This window comes from Choristoneura fumiferana, chromosome 28, assembly GCF_025370935.1.
Source record: "Choristoneura fumiferana chromosome 28, NRCan_CFum_1, whole genome shotgun sequence".
NCBI classification, from domain to species: Eukaryota; Metazoa; Arthropoda; class Insecta; order Lepidoptera; family Tortricidae; genus Choristoneura; species Choristoneura fumiferana.
The window spans coordinates 4,274,854-4,301,686 of record NC_133499.1 but is presented as its reverse complement, the minus strand read 5'-3'; the positions used below and the strand labels follow the sequence as shown (position 1 = coordinate 4,301,686).

The window sequence follows — 26,833 nt, the reverse complement described above, 5'->3', positions numbered from 1 at the left end:
CCGGTTCGCGGTCGCAGCATAGAGTTTTTAGTTACAGGAAACATTAGAAAATTTCTTAAACAAAAAATGACATTTGTCGTCAAAATTATAGACAGCTGTTGTAATCTCACAGCGCGAAAACGAAAAAAAAATGTAAAATTCGCTTAACGTTACAAATAAATTCAAAAATGTACCAAAAAAACTAAAAAAAGTGTAAAACATGGCGTAAGTATCACAAATTTCATAAAATTCTAATGTTTTTTTAAGCCACATTTATGTGCTGTTACAAGACTTGTTCATCAAGCAGTCACGGAGTGGTGGCCAAGTTTGGGTCAAAGAATGGTGGACTGACCGACGGCCCGTTGGCAGTCGGTTGGTAAACTGTGGTTGACACTAACGCAGGTCCGGGCAAAGAGGCGTGAAAATGAAGAGGCCTTTTACCCGGCAGTGGGTGGATGTGAGCTGATTTGATGACAAGACTTGCTCATACAGACCGATCTAACGATCACAGCTCATTAAAGCCACTCAGCACCCGACCAGCACCGCCTCGACTTTCGGTAGCCACTCGTTGTTCACGGGTGGACGCATTGACAACGAGTGGAGCTCGCGTGGCCCACGAATTTCGTAGTAGTCACTATGGCGGCGAGCAGCGGGCTGTGACCGAGTGGTCCACTCGCCGTCCGCGCGTGGCATCCTCGCGACTGCAGGTCTACTACGAAACTCGAAGTTCGTGTCGTGCGGCTCTGACACTTATACTATTTAATACGAGAGCAAGAGGGACGGTACGATACGAACTTCTAGTTTCGAGTTTCGTAGTAGCCCTGCTGAGGCGATCCGGTGACGCTACGGAGTTGGTGTACAACAAATCCTTATGAAGAATACTAACCGCTCGAGGCGAGGCGGTGCTGGTCAGGTGCCGGGTGGCTGTAATGAGCTGTGACCTTAAAAGCATTGGCGTATCTAAGTTTATTATAGACTAGGTTTTACCCGCGGCTTCGCACGCGTAAACTATTCGGTCTGGTAGTTGCAGTTGAAATTTTCGGGATTTTACAAAATTCCCCTGGATATTTCCAAAATTTATATCGTGATCTTCATTGAGGTTGTGTTGTGAACAACTGTACAAAATTCAAGACTATCTAAACCCAGTGCTGAAATTTCAAGATTTTTCGCTATCCCGTGGGAATATCGTGATACAAAGTAGCCTATGTGTTATTCCAGATGTCTAGATCTACATACCAAATTTCATGACTCTAAGCCAAGCGGTTATTATTTCGAGATTTTATCCCTATCCCGTAGGAATATCGGGATAAAAAGTATCCTATGTTTTAATCCAGGTTATAAACTAACTTTTTGATAAATTTCATCCAAAACCGTCCAGCCGTTTCAGCGTGAAGAAGTAACAAACATACTCACTCACTCACAAACTTTCACATTTATAATATAAGTAGGATAAGTAGGATAGTGCCACGAGAGTTGAACGAATGATAACACACACTGGTACAATAACCTAACCAACAAAAAGTTGGAAAACCCCGACTTTGTCACTTCAAAGATCAATATCTCAAAAACGGCTGAACCGATTTTGATAAAACATGTCTAAGAACCGTCGCTGGAACCTGCTTTCAAATAAAAAAAAACCGCATTCAAATCGGTTCACCCGTTTAAGAGCTACAGTGCCACAGACAGACACGCAGACAGACATAGCGGTCAAACTTATAACACCCGTCTTTTTGCGTCGGGGGTTAAAAAGGAAAATGAATGAGTAAATGTCAAAATCATTACACGACAGTAGCTTTGTGTGTAATCATTCACTTCAACTCTCGTGGTACTACCTATATGTTTGTATATCAGTTGCGAGGTCTGTGCGCACTGCATGACTCCCGTTCCGCGCGGTGTCGCGGCTGTGCGAGAGGGATGGAGCTATCACAAGAAGTGCCACAAATGCTGTTAGTATTTACATCTTTATTTTTAATAAGCAGCTCAAATTCAGTTTTTTATTGATATTTTCTGAAAGGTTATATATACGAGTATACGAGTATGTAATAGGTTATAACCTAACCAAAAAAAGTAGGAAAACCCCCGACTTTGGCACTTCAAAATTTAATATCTCAAAAACGGATTAAACGATTTTAATGAAACATGTCTAAAAACCATCGGTAGAAAACCTGATTCCAAATAAAACAAACCGCACTCAATTCGGTCCACCCGTTTAAGGGCTGCGGTGCCACAGACAGATAGACACACATAGAGTAATATTTTTCTAAGGATTAAGTACTTTATACGGAATCTTCCAAGTTTAGGTATAAATTAAACCTTAGCTGCTATTTATTCTTAAAGTACTAATAATTCTCAAGCAAACTTAGCCATTATAGTTTTCCTTGAAAGTTTGATATATACTTACTTACCACCATTCTGAATTTTTTCAAATTTTTCCACCCACCGGTTTAGATTTTAGAGGGGGGGGGGAGGGGACGCTCGATTTTAATGAAAATTTGCACTTTAAAGTTGAATATTTCGCAAACAAAGCACTGAATCGAAAAATCGTCTTAGCAAACCCCTAATGCTTTTAAAATACCTATCCAACGATACCCCACACCATAGCGTTGGATGAGAAAAAAAAAACGCTACCACTTTACGTGACAAAGCCTGCTCTGCCCCTGAGCAAAGCCGCGGACGGACAGACACATGACGTAATTATAAGGGTTCCGTTTTTGCCATTTTGGCTCCGGAATCCTAAAAAAAAACGAAGTATAGTCTAATCCCTCTTCTAATTCCAATATATCCGGATAGATGGCGCTAACTCCAAAATATGTGAATATTAGTTAATACTCAACTACCTACTATGTTTACAGATGTGTGCAGCGAGACGGACCTTCGTGACGCCGAGGTCTTCAAAGGCGTGATATTTTGCTCCGGGTGCTCCCAGCGTATCTTCCAAGGTCATCATCATCATCATTATCATCCCAGTACCACTGCTGGGCACAGGCCTCCTCTCAGAATTAGAGGGCTTGGGCCGTAGTACCCACGCGGGCCCACTGCGGAATGGGAACTCCACATATCAATGAACTAAAACAATTACTTAGTACTAGCCGTTACCCGCGACTCCGTCCGCGTAAATTTCGGTTTTCACTATCCCGCGGGAACTATGCAATTTTCCGGGATAAAAACTATCCCATGTCCTATCCTGGGACTCAAACTATCTGTATACCGAATTTCATTTAAATCGGTTCAGCAAGTAACAAACAAACAGACTTTCACATTTATTATATAAGTGAGTGGGATAACAGAATAACAATAATATAATAGTATTAGTCTAACATCTTGTAAGCATTGTAGCATGGTGAACGGTTGTGTTGCGCTGCAGATGAGCTCTGGTTGAGTTCGAAACGCGTCAGTGTAATGTAGTGCTAGTGATAGATGGGTTTGTGTGTTCTTACAGTGTGGAGGTGGAGGTACTGCATGAACACACATTTCTTGCATAAACGTAGCTATAATTAGTTCGCGGGTGAGCAAAGTAATTGTTTTAATTCATTAAAAAGTTTGTATTAACGAAACTAATTCCCTTGGAAGGTTGTTCGACCGCCCGACATGCCAAAGCCAAGCCTCGGCGGCAGCGTGAGCGCAGGCGGCGCGAGCGAGCGCAAAGATCGGACGCCAATAGAGTGATAGAGATGGCGAGAATGGGACGCTCCAGTACTAGCTCGGAGCGGTACAGAGTTGACAGGTTGGTGAAACGAGATTGTTCAAATAATGGGAATGTTTTTGCAAGTTATTGGGCTAGTTTGAATATGAAATATTAGATAAAAATACTGTAAATGTTTGTTCTCAAGTCTTGGAAGTTTAATACATATTTGATTATGTTTTTATCTATCTATCTATTGTCTATTACCCAACCCATACCTACAAGATTTGCTGTAACATAATTTATTGATAGAATAATATAACCCGTGAGTCAGTTTTGCCTTTTGTATATACATATAGAAAAACCTGACTTCAAATAAAGAAACTGCATTCAAATGGGTCCACCCGTTTAAGAGCTAACAGTGCCACAGTCAGGCACACAGACTTACAGACACACAGACACATATAGCGGTCAAATTTATAACTCCCCTCTTTTTGCGTCGGGGGTTAAAAAGTTAGATTACAATAAATAAACTAAAACTATAATAATTCTAAAAATGGGCCCTGCGGCATGGTACCAAAGATGCTGGCAGCATTTCCTCACTGGATCGTAAGACTGATTGCCTTGAGCGAGGAAGCTTTGCTTAAGAACATTTGCTTAGCTTGGAACTTTGTCAATGGGGGCTATCGCGTGTGAATTCGCCGCTAGAGGCGCTAGTGTAGCGTGAGGTCTCCGAAATGTCAAAACTCATAGTTTTTGGGTGAGCTACGCGGGTTTATTTATAATTAGAATAAATTTGTGAATATTTTGCAATATCTGAAATTAATTATAGCAAATATGCGTTCCGGGGCAATGAATCTCTGTGTTTTTAGACAGTTTTGTCTTTCGGAAACCTTTGTCCTCCCTTTTTTCCGAACAAAACGGGGACTATGCAACACTGTGGCATGCTCGATATTTTTATGGTACGGTTTTAAGGTGTATTAAATATGATTTTAATCTAAACTTTGTTTTCACGCCCGTAATAACATACTTTGAAAGCCATACTTAAAAACCTCACGCTACAGTGCGCCATCTAGTGAGACAAAAAACGATAGCCCTCATTGGTGTATATTTATACCATTGAGTTATTATTACTTAGTAATAATAGAGAGCTATGTTTGGGGTTTCTCTACGGGATCGAGTCAGAAATGAGGAGATACGTAGAAGAACAAGGGTCACCGAGCCAAGCGAATTAGCTCGTTGAAGTGGCAATGGGCAGGCCATATAGCACGGAGAACAGATGGTCGTTGGGGCCGAAAGGTTCTCGAGTGGAGACCGCGGATCGGCAAGCGCCGCATAGGACGTTCACCAACGAGATGGACGGATGACCTGGTTAAAGTCGCGGGTTCACGGTGGATGCAGGCCGCTGCCAACCGAGGCAACTGGAGGTCTGTGGGGGAGGCCTATGTCTAACAGTGGACGTCCTATGGCTGATATAATGATGATGATGATGAGTAATAATAATAGCTCAATGATTTATCCCGTGATATTTTTTATTTTATAATTTGGCGTGCTCAGTCGCAGAACGCCCGACCGAAGTTCGGTTGTAGTTAGCATCAAAAGTAGCAGATCACTTTTGTACTCTGTCACAGTGACACATTGCCGACCTTGCATGTCGTTTAGTACGTGGCTAAAGTGGTAAAAGTGTGCAGCTACTTTTGATGCTACTAGATCGTAATTTAGGCAAATTTGTAGTAACGAAAATACAAACTGAAACATAGAGACCAGCACTGGGAATCGAACCCAGGTCCTCAGCATTCCGTGCTGCGTGCTATACCCCTACACCACCACTGGACAGGAGTCTAGACACAAATTTCTCCCATGCACCACATATTTCAGCATTTCAGTGGTGGTGTAGGGGTATAGGACGCAGCACGGAATGCTGTGGGCTTGGGTTCGATTACCAGTGCTGGTCTCTTTTTCTGTTTTTTTTCTGTGCATCTATGTTTCAGTTTGTATTTACGTTGGATTTCATAGGATGACCGTAAAAAAGTAACAAATTTGGCGTTGAAATAAAAAAAATACAAAGACTCCAAAAACTAATTTTAAATGTGTATCAAATCACTGAAATTAAGTGACTTCATTTTAGCAGTGCTTGCCACGTGAACTCAATAAATAAATAAAAAAATTTTTTTTTTTCCAGCCAGCGTACCGACCCAACCGTCTTGGCCCCGTACCCGTCCGTAAGTACCGAATGCTACTGCGCCCTGGAACTCCTGAATCGCGCTCAGGGACTCATTAGGTACCTTTATTTTCAGAGCGCTAAGTACATCACACGAGGGAGCGCCGGTGAGTTTACATTAAATACCTACTAGCTAGGTAAAACATTAGGTAAATATACTTGGTACATAAAATACTAGTTTAAATACCTAGTATGCAAAGTACTAGGTAAAATACTTGGTAAAAATACTTAAAGACTTTGTACTGAAAATTCTACTATTTTACGCATGTTCTAGAAATTGGTACAACAACAGAAGCGACTACGGAGTTCCTGAAAGAACTTAATTGCCCTGTTCCGGTCCCGCTAGAACACGAGTGTGTGATTCCGATAAGGTATTTGATAATAGTGGTTTAATCGTTAACTTTTTAGGGTTCCGTAGTCAACTTAGGAACCCTTATAGTTTCGCCATATCTGTCCGTCTGTCTATCCGCGGCTAAGCTCAGGGACCGTTAGTACTAGAAAGCTGTAATTTGGCATGAATCATGCATCAGTCACGCCGACAGTGGTGAAAAAAAAATTTTTTTTGGGTTACCTCCCATAGACTTAGATTTTTCAATTCAGTAATCTGTTTGCCAAATTTATATTCAAGTGCAAATTTTCATTAAAATCCCCCTCTAAAATCTAAACTCTTAGTGAATTACTTACTCATATCATATCAAATTTACAAGGAAAATTATAACGGCTAAGATTGCTTGAGAATTATTATGCTAGCGGTACACCCCCAAATTCAGTAAAAAGCTGCAAATGGTGTTAAAAGCATGAAAATCGGAACGATTGATCTTTATGCCATACGAATCAATGTGACCCGTAGCACGAAAAAAAAGGAGAAGAGTTATGGCATTTAATATTAAATTATTTTTTTGTTCTGAAACCTGTCGTGTGTGGTATCTAACGAAAGGGCTTACTAAATCGATTCCAAAAATTTATCACATCATTATATTTCAGTCACTTGTTTTAAATTAAAATAAAAATCTTTTCAAAACATACCGAGTTTGGGTACCTCCAGATATGATACGGTTGAATCATTATTTGTAAAATATACCTAAAATGATATGTAAAAGCCTCATATCCAACCCCAAGAAAGCAATTTTGAAAATATTTACCAGGAGGATTTTAAAATGAATATTTAATTTACACTATGTTCTATTTTATTATTTCAATTTAACTTTAACGCCATCTATGCAACCCAGCATGCTTTTTTCGGTCTTTAGTTGTCTTTAGTAATACGTTTTACAAATCAGTGTCCTATTAGTTCAGTTAAGTCGCCACTTCTTACGTGGCGCTGCAGCGCTGTTGTATCGCCATTGTATCGAGGGGCGGGACGTGTGGCGCGGGGGAGGGGCTCGATTTTAGAATTCATTTGGGTACAGGAACGGCCTTAAAACACCCATGCCAAATTTCATGACTCTAAACCCAGCGGTTGTTATTCCGAGATTTTATCCCTATCCCGTGGGAATATCGGGATAAAAAGTAGCCATGTGTTATAATAGCTGGCTACGTACATACCAAATTTCTCGACTCTGAGCCCAGCGGTTTTTGTTTAGTTATTTTACAAGCTTTTATTTAGCTTGCCCTGTTTGTTTATTTATTTGGGTCAAATCTTGGAAGCTAGACCCACTTCCTGTGGTCGGATTGACTTGAGCCTTTCATTCTTATGTCAATCTGGTGGCAATACAATAATCTGGCAAATACAATAGTCCAGCCTGGCCCTATACGAAGTGCCGAATTCGAACTTCGTTATCTTGCCGTCCCGCTGATGCTAATATTATTTAATACGGGAGTGAGAGGGACGGTACGATACGAACTTCGATATTCGAATTTCGTAGTAGCCCACCTGACGCACGACTATGAAGCTTATCCCCTCTATATCCATCAGGAAGTATTAGTGATTTTGATTAGTTACACAGAAACGTTCGTTATTACGATCATAGATGGCGCTGGCTAGTTTATAACAAGCTATCGTTGTGTTCCTGTGATTGATAAATAAGTAACTTCTAAGCGTTTTTAGTATCGTAAGATGGCGTATGTAGAAAATTTTTTGACTTGCCCTCATGAAGTTTCAGTAAGGGCACGTAACGACGGGTACGGACTAGCGTTTTATACGCGGTTATACTTGAGAGGAGACGTGGAAGACCAATTATTCTGATAACCGGATGAGACATGTTTTTAGGGTTCCGGAGCCAAAATGCCGAAAACGGATCGTCATGTCTGTCTGTCTGTCTGTCCGCCCGCGGCTTTGTTCAGGGTCTATCAATACTAGTAAGCTGTAATTTTGCTCGGACATATATCTGTAAACTATGCCGACAAAATGGTACAATAAAAAATTGGAATGAAAAATGGACCACAACTAGGAAACTCGCTTTCACGTCAAAAAAAACTGCATCGAAATCAGTCCATCTGTTTGAGAGAGCTACAATGCCAAAGATAGACAGGCAAAAATTTTGCATTAAATTAACGTAAAAATTCAGTAGGCATCTCATTAGTGGCTTAACATATTTTTATCAAACACATGTAGGAAAGAGCCACTGCAAGAAATTTTGTTTTTTTTTTTTAAAAAAAATCGTATTGAAATCGGTCCATCCGTTTGTGAGGTATAATAAGTTAAGTTATAAGCCGAAGTTTATATTTTGTTTGAATTATTAATTAACTGGAATTACTAAAATACCGACCTTTTATAAAGTTATACCCTCAGTCTTGACAAATGGCTTCTGAAATAGACTCGTTCGTAATCTCTTATTTACTGTCCAGTCCATAGGACAAAACGTTCTTCATATCAACGCTTTAAAGTAGAAATTGACTAAGCGGCATTTTTTTAAGATAGTGAGTTGTATTATCTACCTGCGAGTACATGTATAAAACTCACTATCTTAAAATAGTGTCGTTTAGTCAATTTCTACTTTCAAGCGTCGAATAATACAGCAAACAAGTTCCCTGCATTGGGAAAAAATTCCAGGGTGTGGTATGGATTTTTTTCCTGGTCAAAGAACTTATTTGCTGTATGTATATATGAACTTGTTTTTATACTTCACAAGGTTAGCGAACGATAGCACGATTTACACAGCGCCATCTAGCGACGAGTAGGAGAACTAAACGGTTCTTCACAAAAATGTGTCTTATAATGAAGGTATGGTTATAAGGAATACAGATAGGTTAACATCAGAAAAGTACAAAGTACAAAGGCGAAATTGCTTTGATACTGCCAGTCAATCTTCGAGCGGTAGAGAGGAGCAATCAATTAGGAGAATTAAGAGGAAGATTTCTTGACAGGCAAAATATCGCTAGATGGCGTTAGTATTGAGAGATTATTTAATTTTTCATATCGGAAAATTTCGGAAAATTCGCACAATTTTGTATGGGGATTAAAATTTTCCTTCTATTATGGCCTGTAATATGAGCAAATAATTAAAACATAGACCATACTCCTTAAACTGAACAACATTAGTTCAGCGACTTTGAAAAATAATTAGTTATTTTCATTTTTATTACACTTTTAAGTTTATTCGAAGAAGCAATGCAAAGCGAAATGCTTGATGTTTGTAGAGTGACAGGCGACGTCAGTTGTGTCCTAGGATGGCGTACATTGATAGCTATATTTAATTTGTATGAACAAAAGGAAAATTCAAAGACTCCATTATTTTTAAGTCGCTGAACTAATGTTGTTCGGTTTGACGAGGACGATCTACGTTTTAATTTTTTGCTCGTACTACAAGCCACACCCGGTATGTAAATTTTCTACACCTCTTGTGAAAATTTTCAGAAATTTCCGAGTACTTTCCAGCTATCACTCACTCATATTTACTATTATATATACACACAAACAAACAACACGCCTGTATTCTCAAATGGGTAGAGCACACGAAACGTTACGCTTCGGAGCCACTTTTAGCAATTTTAGGTTTAAAGTTTGACGAAAAAAAAAGGTACAGTAGTGACAGGTTGCTAGCCTGTCGCCTACGGTATACCTTAACCTATATCCTCAGTCGCCTTTTACGACATCGAATGGAGAATAAATAGAGAGATGTAATTCTAACCCGGCACCACACGAGTATTATTATTATAGTATGTATATAATTTACTGTATATTCTTTTGTAGGTCTTCAAATATCAGCAAAATAACAAACCCGTCTACGAAACACAAACGACATAAAGGAATCGAAGAGGTAAGTATTATGCCATAAGAAACGTTCGTTAAAACGAGGTTTGAGTTAAGGTGTGGCCACACCGCTGCTCAAAATACGGAGTGTACGGGGTCGCAGTAGACATGGGTAATGTATCGGTACCGAATCCGACTCCTTTATTGATCCCGGCGCTTTCGAGCGATAATGGGGTATGTCTAAAAAATTTAGAAACTCTTGAAACTTTTTACTTTTTCAATAGGAATAACCTTTCTAACGGAAAAAAATTAAAAAAACGATTTTTAAGTAGCATCAATTAATTTTATAAAATGAAAGAGATTTCTTTACCGCCAAATTACGACAGTCCGGTCGGTTAAGGGTTGTTCCATAGTCCGGATAATAGTGACATGGAAATACCGACCCTGTTTTTCATGTACACGCCCATAGAAACTAACATGAGCTTCTATATGGGTGTGTAGATGAAAAACAGGGTTGGTATTTCCATGTCGGTATTATCCGAGCCGGTAAAGAGTGTCACCTGTCAAAACGATCGAGTCAGACACATTAATTCTTTTTAATGTTTTTTATTCTGGACTATGGAACAACCCGTAATCGACCGGACTGTCGTAATTTGGCGGTAAAGAAAACTCTTTCATTTTTTAAAATTAATTGATTCTACTTAAAAATCTGATATTTTTTTCTGTTAATTACAAAGGTTATTCCTAGCGATAAAAAAAGTTTTAAGCGTTTCTAAAATTTTCATCCATTTCCCATTAAGCAGCGGTGTGGAGGGCATGCGATAAAATCGTGACGCTTACAACACGCCACTGCGATTCCGTACCGTCACGTATTTTAAGCAGCGGTGTGGCCGCTCCTTTATAACATAAATTAAAATTATGATTGGTTTTTTGGAGTCTTTTTGTATTTTTTATTTCAACTCCAAATTTGTTACTTTTAAGGGTATCCCGTGAAACCATATCGAAAATACAAACTGAGACATGGATGCACAGAAAAACCAGAAATAGAGACCAGCGCTTGGAATCGAACCCTGGTCCTCAGCAATCCGTGCTGCGTGCTATAACCCCTACACTACCGCCGGACTAAAATCTATATACAAATTTCCCCTATGCACACATATCTCAGGTTGCTTTTTTCTACTACGCTACTTAAGCAGCAGCACTAGCGACATCTAGTTCCGAAAAAATGTGGCGTCTCTCGATGAGAGCGAAACATAGATGTCGCTAGTGCTGCTGCTTAAGAAGCGTAGTAGAAAAAAGCAACCTGAGATATGTGTGCTTAGGAGAAATTTGTGTCTAGACTCCTGTCCAGCACGGATTGCTGAGGACCTGGGTTCGATTCCCGCAGCGCTGGTCTCTTTTTCTGGTTATCTGTGCATCCATGTCTCAGTTTGTATTTTCGATAAATTAAAATTGACAAATACCGAATTTATGCAGTGGGTTACCAGTGTAAATGACAGCCGACAGATACTTTGATTATGACTTGTCAATTTACTTTGCTGTATATTGCTGGCAATTAGAATTTTGTTACAAATTCTTAAATTAATGTCATGGTTAAGTAACAGAAATACGTTAATTTAACCTCCCTCAAAAAAGCCTGACTACCGGTAACACACTGTATAAAACCCTCTGTGGGCGAGTTCGACGGAACATGGCCTGTTTTTAACTCTTTATTCTCTAGTTTCAGATGACTGGAGTACCACGATGTAGCGACCTAAGGATTGCAGGTATGGCCAAGGACTCACTCTTCAGGAGCCACCATGTAACCCTTTCAAAGGAAAAGTCATACAAAGTAGATAATATAACAGAGACACCACCTAGTACAAGCAAATGGTATCACCCTAATACTGGCTATTCAACTGGCTATTTTTCTCTCCTTCCATTTTCCAATAGATGGCACCAGTGAGAACACAAATAACACGATACGTATTGCCATCTAGTGAGACACTAAGATACGGTACACTGACAACAACCAACAAGCTCACCAACTGAGCCTAGACGAGTAGAGATACGCATGATGTCTCTGTCTTATTTACGTCGTTAGAAGAGAATGGCATGATTCTCTCAAATAGTTTCGACGATTGTGTGCAAGCGCGGGGCAAGCCCAGCAAGCGCATTCCGTTTATACGCCATCTAGCGTCACAATTGCAAAACACTACGAAAGCCTCGCTGAAATGTAGCCACATGCAGCCTATATTTTCGTATTCTCAATTTATTATTTTTATGGTGTTTCTTATCTTCAAATTAAGGAGTTGAATTAAGGTTGATGTTAAGTTGTGTTTATAAAATATGCTAGTCTTTAGTTTAATCTCAATATTTCTACTTGATTCGGCTTGTTCACATTTTATAATTTACAAACGTTAATGGTAGTGCCATCTATTGCTGTTTTTTAGTATTAAATATAGCTTGTAGGGGTTGATAGGTCATAACGATTTTCCTTGTTAATGTGCTCTTATTTTTCTGGCCGTTTTCAGAGCTGTGACCTTGAATCTAGTACGTATTGGTGATCGAAAGTTTTTTCAGACAATGTTTAAAAAAATCATACAAAATTAAGTATTCATTTTTTTTCAAAATCCGGTAGACAAAAATGGAGATAAATGATTGGAGAACGGATAGCCGTTTGACTTATAATTCTATCTGTAGTGCAAAAGTAGGAGAAACCTCGGGCAGCCCCTTAAACAAAGACTACCGCTTCCAAATTGTAACCTTGTATTAGCTTCGTGAAATAGGGCACGGTATTTTAATTCAGCGACGTTTCAGAGCTCGGTGCATCAACGGAAATTGCAACAATGGCCCTGAGGATTCATTCTGGGATGACGTTTAGAAAATCAGAGTGAGTATTTTGGTGTCACTGTCATCATCATCATCATCTGCCGGAAGACGTCTACTGTTCAACAAAGGCCTCCGCCTTAGAACGCCACAATGCTTGATAATTTGCCATCTGTATTTGCTAGTATCAGTCCACCTACATGGCTTTGGGGATAACACTCTTTGATATAAACTACCTACCCATTGCCTTTTCCTTTTGCATATTCTTCGAGCTATGCCGGTGGCACTAGTTCTTTGGTAAATTTCAACCATATTTTTTTTTTATTCGATTGGATGTCAAACGAGCAAGTGAGTCTCCTGATGGTAAGAGATCACCACCTCCCATAAACATTTGCAACACCAGGGGTATTGCTGATGCGTTGCCAACCTAGAGGCCTAAGATGGGATACCTCAAATGCCAGTAATTTCACCGGCTGTGTTACTCTTCACGCTGAAACACGACAGTGAAAGCACTGCTGCTTCACGGCAGGATTAGCGAGCAAGATGGTGGTAGCAATCCGCGCGGACCTTGCACAATGTCCTAGCACCTGCAAATGTTTAGTTCCAGAAAATCCTCTATGTTTACATATATATAATATGTATCTCTTAATTATAGTTAATATATACAGCGTGTATTTTACCTCAAACTGTAACTAGACGAAGATTTAAGTGCTGTGAACCGATATCAAAATTAATTTTTAATTTAGAATTAACTACCAGAGCGTAATTAATTTTTGAAATATTTTCGAGCAGCAATGTAATGCGTACAATAATTTGATACGAAGAGAAAAGCTGTCAAAGTAGTATCACGATATATTGCGTGCTAATTAATTTTATAAGGAAAATAATCAGACAATTTTTTTTACTAAAACATAAAAAAATGTGATAATTAGGGCCTTCACCTACCCTTAAAATTTGAGGTAGTATCAAAAATATATGCTGTATGTATGTGTGTCCTTTTCAGAACCAGAATGCGGCGCATTAGTGCGACCACAGAGGCCTCTACCGTGTCGGAACTAAATCGACAGACAGGTTGGCTTATTCAATTTTGTGAATACTAAGTATTCTTTACATGCGACTTCTCTCGCGTAACACATTACTTAAACCAGGAAATATCGGTTCACATTCGAGACCCATTTAATGGGGATTTTTAAGCGTCAGTCTCTTCACTTATCAAAAGTGTATAAATGTGTTTTATCCCTAAACAGTCCACAGTACAGAAAAAAAGGATCAGTATAACGTCTTGGCAGCGTCACAAAACAGATAGGTACAGAAATCAATCTACATACAAGTGCGCTCGAGCAACGCACACATAGACACTGCTCACGGACACGATATCTCGGACCGCTTGGGACCAGTGCGAGCGCGAGTGCCATCCGCTTGAGACACACGTCTGTGAACTTTTTTGTGCAATAATGGAGCAGCAAGAAAAAAGTTATTAAGTAAGTATAACTCTTCAGTGGACGCTTGTTTAATTCAACATTAAACGGTGAATTGTCGTTTTAAGGGTTCCGTACCTCAAAAGGAAAAAAACGGAACCCATATAGGATCACTTTTTGTCCGTCTGTCTGTCTGTCTGTCAATACCCTTTTTCTCAGGAACCCGTGGAGGTATCAAGCTGAAATTCATATCAAATACTCAGGTCTACTGTTCCTTGGTGTTATGAAAAATCAAACTTCTAAGTCAAAAGATACAGCCGTTTATGCTGCAATTTTTCGACACTCGCAAGGGAATCAAAACCTACAGAACTGAACTCAGAATCTTGAAATTTGGTACGAAGCAACGTCTTATAGCACAGATAAAGGAAAAATTGCGAAAAGCGTAAATTTTTAGTTACATCATATAATAAAAATATTTTTAATAATTTGCACGGAATCCTCGGTGCGCGAGTCCGACTCCCACTTGGCCGGTTTTTTAAGCTACCAGTGGTAACAATGACATTAAAATTAAAATATTTTAGTTGTTATTAATTTATTTATATATATTTTAGTTATTATTAATTTATTACCCGTGTGGGGTCGGGTTAGAATTACACCTCTCCATTTCTTCCGTGGATGTCGTAACAGGCGACTAAGGATATAGGTTAAGGTATACCATATAGGCGACATGCTAGCAACCTGTCATTATTGTACCGTTTTTGTCAAACTTAAAACCTAAAATTGCTAAAAGTGGCTCCGAAACAGTAACGTTTCGTGTGCTCTGCCTACCCTATTTGGGAATACAGGCGTGATGTTGGTGTGTGTGTGTGTTGTTAATTTATATTTCCATTCTTCCCGTTTCATTCTCAACAACAAATCAAACAACTAGATACGAGTGGCACTACCACGATAGTTTTTTGTGCATAAGCCATAGTTGACAACCTTAGAGCGACCGCCGAGCGTAGGTATAAAAGGTGAAGTACATACATGTGATTGACTTAGGTACCTATCTGTTTTGTGGCAGCCTCCTTGATATAATTACCTCCGTTAGATCGGTACACAAACCCGCGATACTTAGGGCTGCCTGCTCTACTAACTGTCACTCTTCAGTTATATTTAATTTTATAATGTCACATGAAATTAAAAGTAGGGAAAGGATTACGAGTTTTAGAAAATTATGGAAGTTATGTACTAAGTAGTGTTTAACAAAAATACATTTTGCGATATTTTAATAATCCACAAAGCGTATTATGTTTTAAACGGTTTTATTTGGCTTCATCACTACGTATATTTGTCTGCAAATTAGCTACGGAGAAGTATTTGCGCCTCTTCTGGATGTGCGGAAAGCTTTATTGTTGAATTTAAGAGTATAAAAAATTCGCATTCTGATAAATAACTTCATTAGATAAGTATGTTTATATTATATTAGATGAAATTAAATATCCGTACACCGAACAATACTGTTTATATCGTTGTGACATATTAAGGTACGTAATAACTGCGCGTGAGTGCGTACGTAACCGCGGAGCACTCGCGACTGATGGTTGCCGAGGTATGCTGGGAATTCGTGGCGCGTAGGCATGACTCGCGTTCCGGCCGTTTGTATGTAGACGTTATACTGCTCCTTTTTTCTGTACTGTGACAGTATTGAACGTTTCAATATAGGCAAGTTACTACGGAGTCAAAACATCTGTCTAGGGACAATGAAAATCCCATGACTTTTTATGTGTGTATTTTGAATGGGTCCCGACTGTGGAGTTTACGCAACTAACTTTTAGCCTGCGACAAGAGTTCTGTAGTAATACCCTAAACATTAGTGCAGGCACATGAGCAACACAGACCTTTTGTAAAAGTTTTGTATCTCTTAATTGTTATCTCGTACTGCAAATTTTATTGCATAAATTACCTTATCTTAAGTTATTTAACAGAGTTCTACGAGTACACTAGTGGTACACTACTAATAGCCTCGTATATGTAGTGCCACGAGAGTTGAAGTGAATGATTATACACACAGCTGAATGAGTGAATGTCAAAATCCTGCTATCATTAGGTACATGACATGTTCTTGTGTGCGTGACGCGGGCCCTGAACTCTGGTGGTACTACCTATAAGTCCTCGTATAGGTACTTATAAAGTGCTATTAGCTGTCGTGGCTATAATTAAATTATTTATCATTAACAAATACGTGTTTCTTGTACTTAGATTTAAATTTAGGGAGCTCGAACAGTGACAGCGACGTCGCGTGGACGGACTCAGTCTGCAAAATGTGTCTACACCGCACTAATGGGTAATAATGCATTAGTTTTTAAAGTTTTAATATACAAGGTATTAGGAGGTACGACAAAGAGAGCGTTTGTGTTACAACCAGAGATGTGCGAGGTAAAGTACCAACGATCGCGGAACACGAAGAATTTCGCGCAATCACCTCCACTACTTGCCTCTGTCACTCGCGCGTGAATATTTGACGTCGCATACGTAAAAGTTCATCTGTGCGAGCGCGACGGCAAATATTTACTCGCGAGCAACAGAGACACAAAGTGAAAGGTCATTGTACGAAATTCTTCGTGATCCGCGACCAGACTTTAGCTGAGCGGTGTGAGTAGGGTGGCTATACGTCAGGATTTTTTAACCTTTGTCAGTATAGCTGGTCTTGGCAAATGTCAGGAATTTTGGAAATGGCTTCATTAAATAAAAATATATATATTAGTAAAGAGATATCTATAAAACTGTTTTTGCGAATAAATTATTCTTATGTAACAATCTACGCCAAATCTAGGAATGCCAAATTTTAAGAAATGTCAAGACTTTTAGGGCGATGTCAGGATTTTTGTCAGGACATTTCATTTTTCCATATGGCAACCCTAGGGATGGTGTGTAGCGCAGATGTGGCACGTTGTGACTGTTTTCACCAGAGATGTGCGATGTAGCTGAGCGGTGCGAGGATGTGGAACGTTGTGACTGTTTCCGCCAGAGATGCGCGAGGTAGCTGACGGGTTCGAGAATATGGAACGTTGTGACTGTTTCCGCCAGAGATGCGCGAGGTAGCTGACGGGTTCGAGAATATGGAACGTTGTGACTGTTTCCACCAGAGAGAGCAGTGAGGCGGGGGCGCGCTACAGACCGCTACTTGCGACTAAGTCACTGAGTATTTCGCAACACATCCCTAGCAACACATTCAATACATTCCATACAAAAACCTCACTCAGCTGAGCTATTTCCACTAGAGCTGCGCTGAGCGAGGATAGATAATTGAACCATTTCTATTGGTTCATGACAAACACATTATTCCTCGCAACGCATCCGCGCACATCTCTGGTGGAAACGCTGCTTTAGAGTCATATCCATGTTATGTATATCGTTTGACATTATTTTAGCGTTATTTGCATCCGTCGACCCATTTATTTAGTCAGTTCTGTGATGTTTGATAATTTCAGACACCTTTTAAACCGTCACCTCGGAAGCCTTATAAAACTACCGTACAAGTTATGTGAGTGGCAATTCTATTATTTTACTAGTTGAACTAGACTGTTAGCTTTATAGATATCCTACCTATAGAAATCATGACATATTTTGACGACCGGATGGCCAAGGTTAGAGAACATGACTACGAAGCTTGAGGTGTCCCGGGTTCGATTCCCGGCCGGGGCAGAAGATATTTGTATGAATAATGCGAATGTTTGTTCTCGGGTCTTGGATGTTAATATGTATTTAAGTATGTATTTATCTATATAAGTATGTTTATTCGTTGCCTAGTATCCATAGTAGGTACAAGCTTTTGCTTAGTTTGGGACTAGGTCAATTGGTGTCAGGTGTCCCATGATATTTATTATTATTATTATTTATTAGTAACTAAATAATAATATATTTGCGCGTTTTTTATTTTTTTGAAAAAATATGGTTTTTCCTACTCAGAATCACAACATTACAACATTCACAACACACAATCACCTATAGTTTAGAAAAATTACCCCAAAGAAATGACAGTTTTGCGACGTTTTTAGGGTTCCGTACCGAAAGGAAAAAACGGAACCCTTATAGAATAACTTTGTTGTCCGGCCGTCTGACCGTCTTTTTCTCAGGAACGCGTGAACGCGCATCTTGAAATTTTGTACGAAGAAACATCTTGCACAGCACAGCTAAAGGAAAAATCGCGAAAAATGTAAATTTTCTGAGAGGAGGCCTGTGCCCAGCAGTGGGACGTATATAGGCTGGATGATGATGATGATTTTTAATAAGTTTAAAGTTACTACCTACAGGTTTGTACGGAACAGGTTTTTTCATACACTCAGTATGGGCGTGACAAAAAGTAACTAACTCATAAAAATTTGTATGAAAAAATGGGAACATTTCTTTAATCGTGCTCTTGATTCTGAGTAGGAAAAACCATATTTTTTCCAAAATTACAAAAAAAGGTACACTTTTTTTGCAAACGCCCATTTACATCGATAGTCATGATAGAGCTAGGTATATTTCCCATCGATTTATTCTAAATCGATGATATTTCCAAATATTTAATTGAAATAATATGATATTATGGCATCCTACGGACATTTAAGATTGTTTACCTTTTGTGCTAGGGCTGCACTCTGACGGCAGAAAATTGCAGTAATATTCCCTATTCAAGTGCTGCATCTTATGATTTAACGCGTGCGAAGCCGCGGGTGAACACTAAGTGAAGGGTCCACGGAAAGAACATGCCTAGTAACCTTTTTTTTAAATTTAGATTTTAATCTCAAAGTACTATGACTTACCACTGAATTAAATAATCTGAAAACAGTATAAAATCCATTTTTTTATCTTTTAAATAAAATGGTAACCATAGAAATGGTTCGTGATGACTAAACTTTCAAACCGCTATAACTCAAAAAGTTGCTTAGGTGACGTAGGTTCTATCCGTGGACCTTTCAAGTAGTGTTTTATACTTAAAGTTATCATATAACTCATAGTTAGATCTTATAGTTAGTTATAATATTTAATTTGTTTTGCAGTTAAGAAAAAGATTTTGATGCGAAGTTCTCTCATCAGCGTCATTGTGAGCAAAGAGAAGGAGAAAGAGTGAGTTTACGTATTTTATTTGGTATTTACAAGCTTTATTTAGTTTCACCTGTCCCGTTGTCTGTCTGTCTGTCTGTAGCAGGGTTGCCAGGTCTTTTTTGAATAAATACCGAACAGTAAGAAAAAAGAAACGCTTCCAACGCGCACGAGGCGGCAACATCGATTGTCGATTGTGTAAAATCTGACAGTTGAAGCGTATATTAGGGAGAAAAAAAAAAACCGAACCGCCCATACTTCGGTATTTTCGTTATACCGAACACCGAACACAGTGCTAAAATACCGAACGGTTCGGTAGAATACCGAACACCTGGCAACACTGGTCTGTAGTCAAATCTTACAAGTTAAATTCAACCAACTTCCAGTAATCGGATTGACTCAAAATTTGGCATACTTACTTATGTAAATTGCATGATAATACAATAATCTGGTAGTGACATCTTGGTAGTCCGGCCAGGATCGTCTCCGCAGGACGGAACTCTTCAACGGTTAATGGCATCGACTTGAAATCTGGTATGCAAATATAGTTTGGGTGACAATGCAAGTACAGTCAACTAAAAGTACAGTCAGCAAAGTTTTTTTTTATCAAAACTTATTTAGGCTGCGTCCACCAGAGATGTGTGTGGTTGGTTTGCGAGGCATGCGTATGTCATGAACCAATAGAAACGCTTAATTTACCGCCTCGCTCAGTGCACCTCTAGTGGAAGTGGATATAGTTTAGCGGGGCGAGGATAGGATTTTTTTATCGAATAGCTGGAAAACGAACATGCGGGTCACGTGATGGTATGTGATCACCGCCGGCCTTGGACACCTACAGCATTATTAGGCTGCGGGTGCCCGCCTAAAAAGGAGATGGCTAAAGGGGGAGGGGAGAAGGGGGTAGGGGGTGCGTTTCTATTGGTTCAAAGTCAAAGTCAAAGTCAAAATATCTTTATTCAATTTAGGCTATAACAAGCACTTATGAATGTCAAAAAAAAAATCTACCACCATGTTCATGTCAAACACATTCCTCACGACGCACCCTCGCACATCTCCGGTGGAAATGCAGCCTTATGCTGGCTTGTAGAAAGAGATGCACTATTATAATTTATCACGTAAGGGTGACGCAATTACCGAATGTTTATGCTACGCTTATAACATGTCCTTTTTATTATGTGTTTCAGCCCATTATTTACACGTTTCAAAGCGTTTTTCCAAGAGGACATCGTGGACCACCATCGTAAGTTATTATTTATAGTTTTTTTTACCGCCGACACAGTAAGAGCGAGTTTTCTTGCGATGTTTCATTAAAATCCGATCAGTTATTTTCGAGTTGTTGAACTTTGAAATGACGTGTTGGGGGTTTCTCTAAGTTCCATCGCAAGGAAACTTGCTTTCACGTGAAAAACCGCATCGAAATCGGTCCATCCGTTTGAGAGACCAACAGACGGACATTGGAGTCAAATTTATGTAGGTATGTCACCCGTATTTCGCGTCGGGGGTTAGAAACATCCTGAACCCACTGACAACTGCAAAATAAATAGTAAAGTTCCCAAACCGCACTGGGCTTCGTGGGAACTGTAGCCCGAGCCCTATCATCCTGTGCCCACCAGTGGGAAGTTTAAGACGTAGATGTGTCAAGGCTGATCAAGCCTTGTCGATTGTTAACCTCTTCCTCGTTTCATGTTTTGGTTCGTTTTAAAAATTCACTCTTCTACTTTCAAATTCAGCACTTTGTTTTTTATGTCAAAATTCATTCTGCGATCAGAAGTTAAAAAGGCCATGGAAATGTTGGCATAAGTCGTATACAGCCAAATCTAATGGGCGGTATCAGATATTTTGTTGGAACTTCGGACTTTTTTATTGGGTCTGAAACAGCTTGTGGTGTTTTCGGTGGAAAATACACCTGCAGTTTATTTTTAATGAAAAAAGGCGGGAAAGCATAAGAAAAATAATTGGAATAAAATTAAATGTTACGATATATTTTGAGGAAAAGTTTAGTCTATTTCAGAATTATTCATGATTTTTGAGAAAAGCTTTATATTAGTCTCGGCTGGAATAGCAATTGCTGGCTTCGTATTAGTTAAACGGACTCGCAAGCTCGTCCGTTTAATACTCATACTCAGCCAGCAATTGGCTACTTCCAGGCCACGACAATAATCTACTATTATTATTTTGACATCAATACCTATTCGATCATAATATCATAACAGTTTCATAGTGCAGTTAATTACAGTGTTTTATAACCAGTTTCATTACACATTAGTATCCTGTTTAACTTAACCCTCTAAGGGATCTTGAAGGCGCAATTGTGCCTTCTATCTGACATTAAATAAACCTCTTGAACATCTCCGGTCCATACCTCTTCATCATCATCCTGTCGCACACATCGTGACTAGATGATCACGCTATGTGAAAGAATTTTGTAAAGAAACTAATTAAGTGGTCTATTTGTTTAGGGAGTGGCGTCAAATGGTTATATTCCACGATCAATAAAAGAAATATGCCGTACCGGTTAGGATGGTAAGTTAACTTATAAGTAGGTACGTATTTCCAATTGGCCTTGTCAATTTTAGTATTAAATCGAAATGCAATTGGATATAAATGCTTTTAAAATATTTTCCTGTAGTTATTTAATTTTAATATTATAATAAGGAATTATAATGTTTTACTCAGAGGTGCGAGCGGGGTTTGAACCCACAACCCTCTGCTTGAGAGGCGATAGGTCAAACCACTAGGCCACCACGGCTTTTTCATGTGCGGAATTACATTTGAAATTTACCACGAGCTTTGCGGTGAAGAAAAAACATCGTGAGGAAACCTGCACAAATCTGCGAAGCAATTCAATGGTGTGTGTGAAGTTCCCAATCCGCACTGGGCCCGCGTGGGAACTATGGCCCAAGCCCTCTTGTTCTGAGAGGAGGCCTGTGCCCAGCAGTGGGACGTATATAGGCTGGATGATGATGATGATGATGAATGTTTTAAACTTTCGTAATTTTCACTAATTTAACGCATTTAATGCCACCTGACTTCCACAGGTGCCACGGACGCACATGCGCGTTCAAGATGTATGAATGATTATGACAGCGGCACTGGGTGAAGTTCCGAAAACGCATATTTGCGTCGGTGCCAGTGAATGCGTTAAAGCACAATATTTACCTCAACGTTTCGATCACATTACAGTGGCCGTGGTCACGAGTAGACTGAAGTGTATGGTAGCAACTTGACAATGTCTGTTTAGCCCTTCGAACTACCCACACTTGTATACTACTCACAGATATAGATTACACTAGATTACGCAAATGCATTAACTTCGCGTGTCCGAACCCCGACCAAACGTCGGGGTTGGCCCCATACAAAGACTGACCGCTAACTGACTAATCATGACTGTGACTGACTCGAGCCCCACGGCGCGGGCGGGCGGCGCATTTGAATCGATTTTGCGCGGACATCGGGGAATTCACATCGCTAATTCGCTCTTGAGACGTTACAGTATAAATATAAAAAAGTGACACGGTTGGTTTTCATACAGATTGGTGTTTGCGTTATCTATTGTAATCTATATCTGTGATACTACTAGTACCGGCACTCGCATCCCGAACTACATGCACTAATGCACGTAATGTGGTCGAAACTTTGAGATAATTATTGCTCGTTTATTAGTGTGATAGGGCAGAAGTACCGTTTGTGGCCACTGTACCATTTATGGCCATTTATTACTTAAATATACGTTTGAAATAAATTTATAGCAATGAAACATTACAAACTGTATTCGTTTCAGTATAAACTTTTGAATACTCACTAAACAAATTATTTTGCGTGCGTGTGAAGTTCCCAATCCGCACTGGGCCCGCGTGGGACGTATATAGGGCTGGGATGATGATGATTATTTTTTTTAATAAATTACTTCAAATGTCACCTGGGCATAAACGGTCCTAAGGTGACCAAAAACGGCACTTCTACCCTACGTTGACAATCCCGATTATGATATTAATTATGTAGGAATTTAACATAAAAATAAAAAGTGGACTCCACTAATGTTTCGCAACTAATGTTTGGCAACCTGATTCATTTCGCAACTTTTCATTTCGCAACTGTTTAATATTTCTGAAACTGTAAATATTTCAGGACTTTTATAAAACAAACCTAACCTAACCTAAAAGGTTCTACACGAAGGCCCTGAAAAAAATCCTGAAATATTTACAGTTTTAGAGATTGCGAAATGAAAAGTTGCGAAATGAATCAGGTTGCCAAACGTAGTTGCGAAATGAACGGATACCCCCAAAAAACACTGATAAGTTCAAAATACGAATATTTTGACGGAATAACTGATCAGTTATATTTGTATACAGGCTTGAATCTGCAAGGAGAGTTTCAGAATTGAAAAAGTGAGTATAAATAAATAATCTAACCGACTTAGAAAAATTGATCCTCGGCGTCGTTATTTCGAAGTTCAATATCTCAAAAACGGCTGAACCTATTTTAATTAAACATAGCTTGGAACCACCGCAAGAAACCTCACTTCTATGTGGAAAAACCGCATTGAAATCCATCCATTTGTCGAAACATTTTTTTTACAGATGCAAACATTGCAGAATGTCCCACAGCTACAGGTGTATGAGAGAACAGGTGATGCGGTCCGCTGGGCCCACGAAAAGCGAGTAAGTGTCTCATACACAAACACAGACAAACAGACATACATAATATATCGTCAAAGATAGTGCAAATCCCGATAGTGTAAATTGTATTTTGTGTCTTTTCTTTTGTACAATAAAGAGCTTACATACATAAATTCAAATCCCTATAAAGCATGGAATAATTTCGAGTATCTGGCAAAAGTAGCCAATTTCTACTTTTTACTCCAAATTCGTTGAAATCAATTAAATCGAGAAAAGTATTGGACGGCCGCGCCTTTGTTTTGCTCGACTTGGCGGGGACACTGCCGTGCCCCCAGATATGAAGATAACCTAAGAGCTGGTTCCCACTTGTCGGATGTTGGGCCGGGATTTTAATCGGATGCTCCAGTGGCAGAACATTTTACATATATGAAGCTGTTCACACTTGCCCGACACGATTTTCTATATAAATGACTGACATCCGACATAAAAATGGATCCGGCACCCGACAAGTGGGAACGGGCTCTAACCAACTTAGAAAAAATTGTCATTTCAAAGTTCAATGTCTCAAAAACCGGCCAAGAGCGTGTCGGACACGCCCAAGATAGGGTTCCGGAGCCATTACGAAAAAATCAAGTAATATTTTTCTAAGGATTTCGTATTATATTTTCAAGCAATCTTAGCAGTTATAATTTTCCTTGTAAAGATATATTTACTACCATCTTGAATTTTTTCAAATTTTCCACCCAACAGTTTAGATTTTAGAGGGGAGACGCTCGATTTTAATTAAAATTTGCACTTTAAAGTTGAATATTTCGCAAACAGATCACTTAATCAAAAAATCGTGCTGGTTTTAAATGACCTATCCAACGATACCCCATACTATAGGGTTAGCCGAGAAAAAAAATTACCCCCACTTTACGTCCATGGGAGGTACCTACCTTAATTTTTTTTGTATTTTACCACTGTCCGCTATATGTATATTCATACCAAATTACAGCTTTCTAGTACTAACGGTCTCTGAGCTTAGCCGCGGACGGACAGACAGACAGACGGACATACATGGCGAAACTATAAGGGTTCCTAGTTGACTACGGAACCCCAAAAACGACTGACCTAAGCAGTATCGAAAGCGAAATCGCTTTCACCTAACAACGGCATCGAAATCAGTTCATCCGTTTGATAGCTAGGTAAGGTACGATGCCACAGACAGACAGACATTTGCGTCAAACTTGTAACATCCCCTCTTTTTGCGTCAGGGGTTAAACGTACTCAAACTGTCTTCATACCAAATTGCGACTAGATGAAGATGATTTAGTGACAAACTTCTTCATAAACATTCTCATTTATTTCTCATTCATGGAGTCGACGTTAGCAATAAAATTAAACACGTATTCATACTCGCACTCAATCACTTCCCATACAAAGTTGTATGAAAAATTGAAAAGTTATGCGATAGTTTTGCTCCTGAGTATAATCACGATACTATAATTTGGTCTTTGAGTAGGTATGTGAGTCAGCGTAAAACAGTTAGTGACACCCAAAGTTAAATCACAACATAAAAATAATAATTCATAATATAATAATTTTATTTGTAATTTGAATCACATGTTGCTCACGATTTTTTTATCGTGATCGCTATATAGCATTTTAGAATTAAATAAATGAGTGAGTATGAGTATGAATAGGAGTTGGATTTTATTGCTATAATGTCGACTCCATGGCTCGCTAACGTCTTACCGTGCGATGAAAACTCCGATGCCTATATCCATATCCATACTAATATTATAAATGCGAAAGTATGTTTGTGTGTTTGTCCGTCTTTCACGCCGTAACGGAGCGACGGATCGACGTGATTTTTGGCATAGAGACAGTTTATGGGCCCGAGAGTGACATAGGCTACTTTTTATCCCGGAAAAATGCACAGTTCCCGAGGGAACAGCGCGCGATAACCGAATACCACGCGGGCGGAGCCGCGGGCAAAAGCTAGTAATATAATATTAGTGGGATAAATCGAATGAATAAACTAATTAAATCTTTTATTTTCAGGATTAGATGTGTCGGAAACAAAATAAAGAATACCGTTGTGCCCCCATTTTTGATAAAAATGATAGAATTTACCAGTAAGTATTTGATTATAAGCATTTAGTTACAGTCAACTACGGAGACATCGATACGGCCAATAATTTACAAAACTATTCACGAGTACACGACCTTAAGGCTAAGCCAATAAAGTCAATGTATACATATTGTAACTTTTTCCGTATAGATCTCTTTGTAGTTGACTGTGCAAAGAATACACAGAGAATATTACTTGATCCCACCGGTGATGCTCATCGCCACACAGAGAATATTACTTGATCCCACCGGTGATGCTCATCGCCACACAGAGAATATTACTTGATCCCACCGGTGATGCTTATCGCCACACAGAGAATATTACTTGATCCCACCGGTGATGCTTATCGCCACACAGAGAATATTACTTGATCCCACCGGTGATGCTCAGCCAACGTGTTAAGTTTACGTTTTTTTACAGGTAAAAGAAACGCTGTTATGACGTCAGAAGCGTGTGGGAGCGGGAAAGCAGATCACCCTTCGAGTATCAAATCCGTTTGATATATTGTACAAACAACCATAGTCTGTAATAAAAATATGAGTTCGCGTCTGTTTTGTTTTTCTTAACAGACTTCCCGAAGGTTATTTTTCGAGTGTAAAATTAGTTTTCTAAAATTGTTTACAAACAACAGCAAAACCTACTAGACACTGGCAAATTGTCCTCCGACGGATAGAGCCGTATTTTAAAAGAAAGTAAACTAACTAAACACTTTAACTAGGTAGGTAATATCTACTTTGCAATATTTAAAAATGGCGTCCGCGAAAAAGTATAGAGGGGGAATTTTTATTGTAGTAATTATAGGTATCAAATGAAAGCTAATAATTATGTCATTCGTTTTGAGGTACGGA

General features: G+C 39.2%; 1 protein-coding gene across 1 annotated transcript; it reads left to right on the top strand.

Annotated features, from left to right (window-relative positions):
* The first annotated feature begins 90 nt into the window (after positions 1-90).
* Positions 91-26,534, top strand: LOC141443843 (uncharacterized). Its single transcript, XM_074109208.1, has 20 exons — positions 91-204; positions 1,831-1,925; positions 2,832-2,918; positions 3,550-3,703; positions 5,784-5,823; positions 5,899-5,929; positions 6,097-6,193; positions 9,955-10,021; positions 11,675-11,720; positions 12,754-12,826; positions 13,766-13,833; positions 16,422-16,506; positions 17,654-17,706; positions 19,208-19,274; positions 20,435-20,490; positions 21,710-21,773; positions 23,603-23,638; positions 23,831-23,911; positions 25,916-25,989; positions 26,406-26,534. The coding sequence occupies exons 1-20, from the start codon at positions 200-202 to the stop codon at positions 26,483-26,485; spliced, it is 1,359 nt and encodes a 452-aa protein (XP_073965309.1). The 5' UTR covers positions 91-199; the 3' UTR covers positions 26,486-26,534.
* Positions 26,535-26,833: the final 299 nt, after the last annotated feature.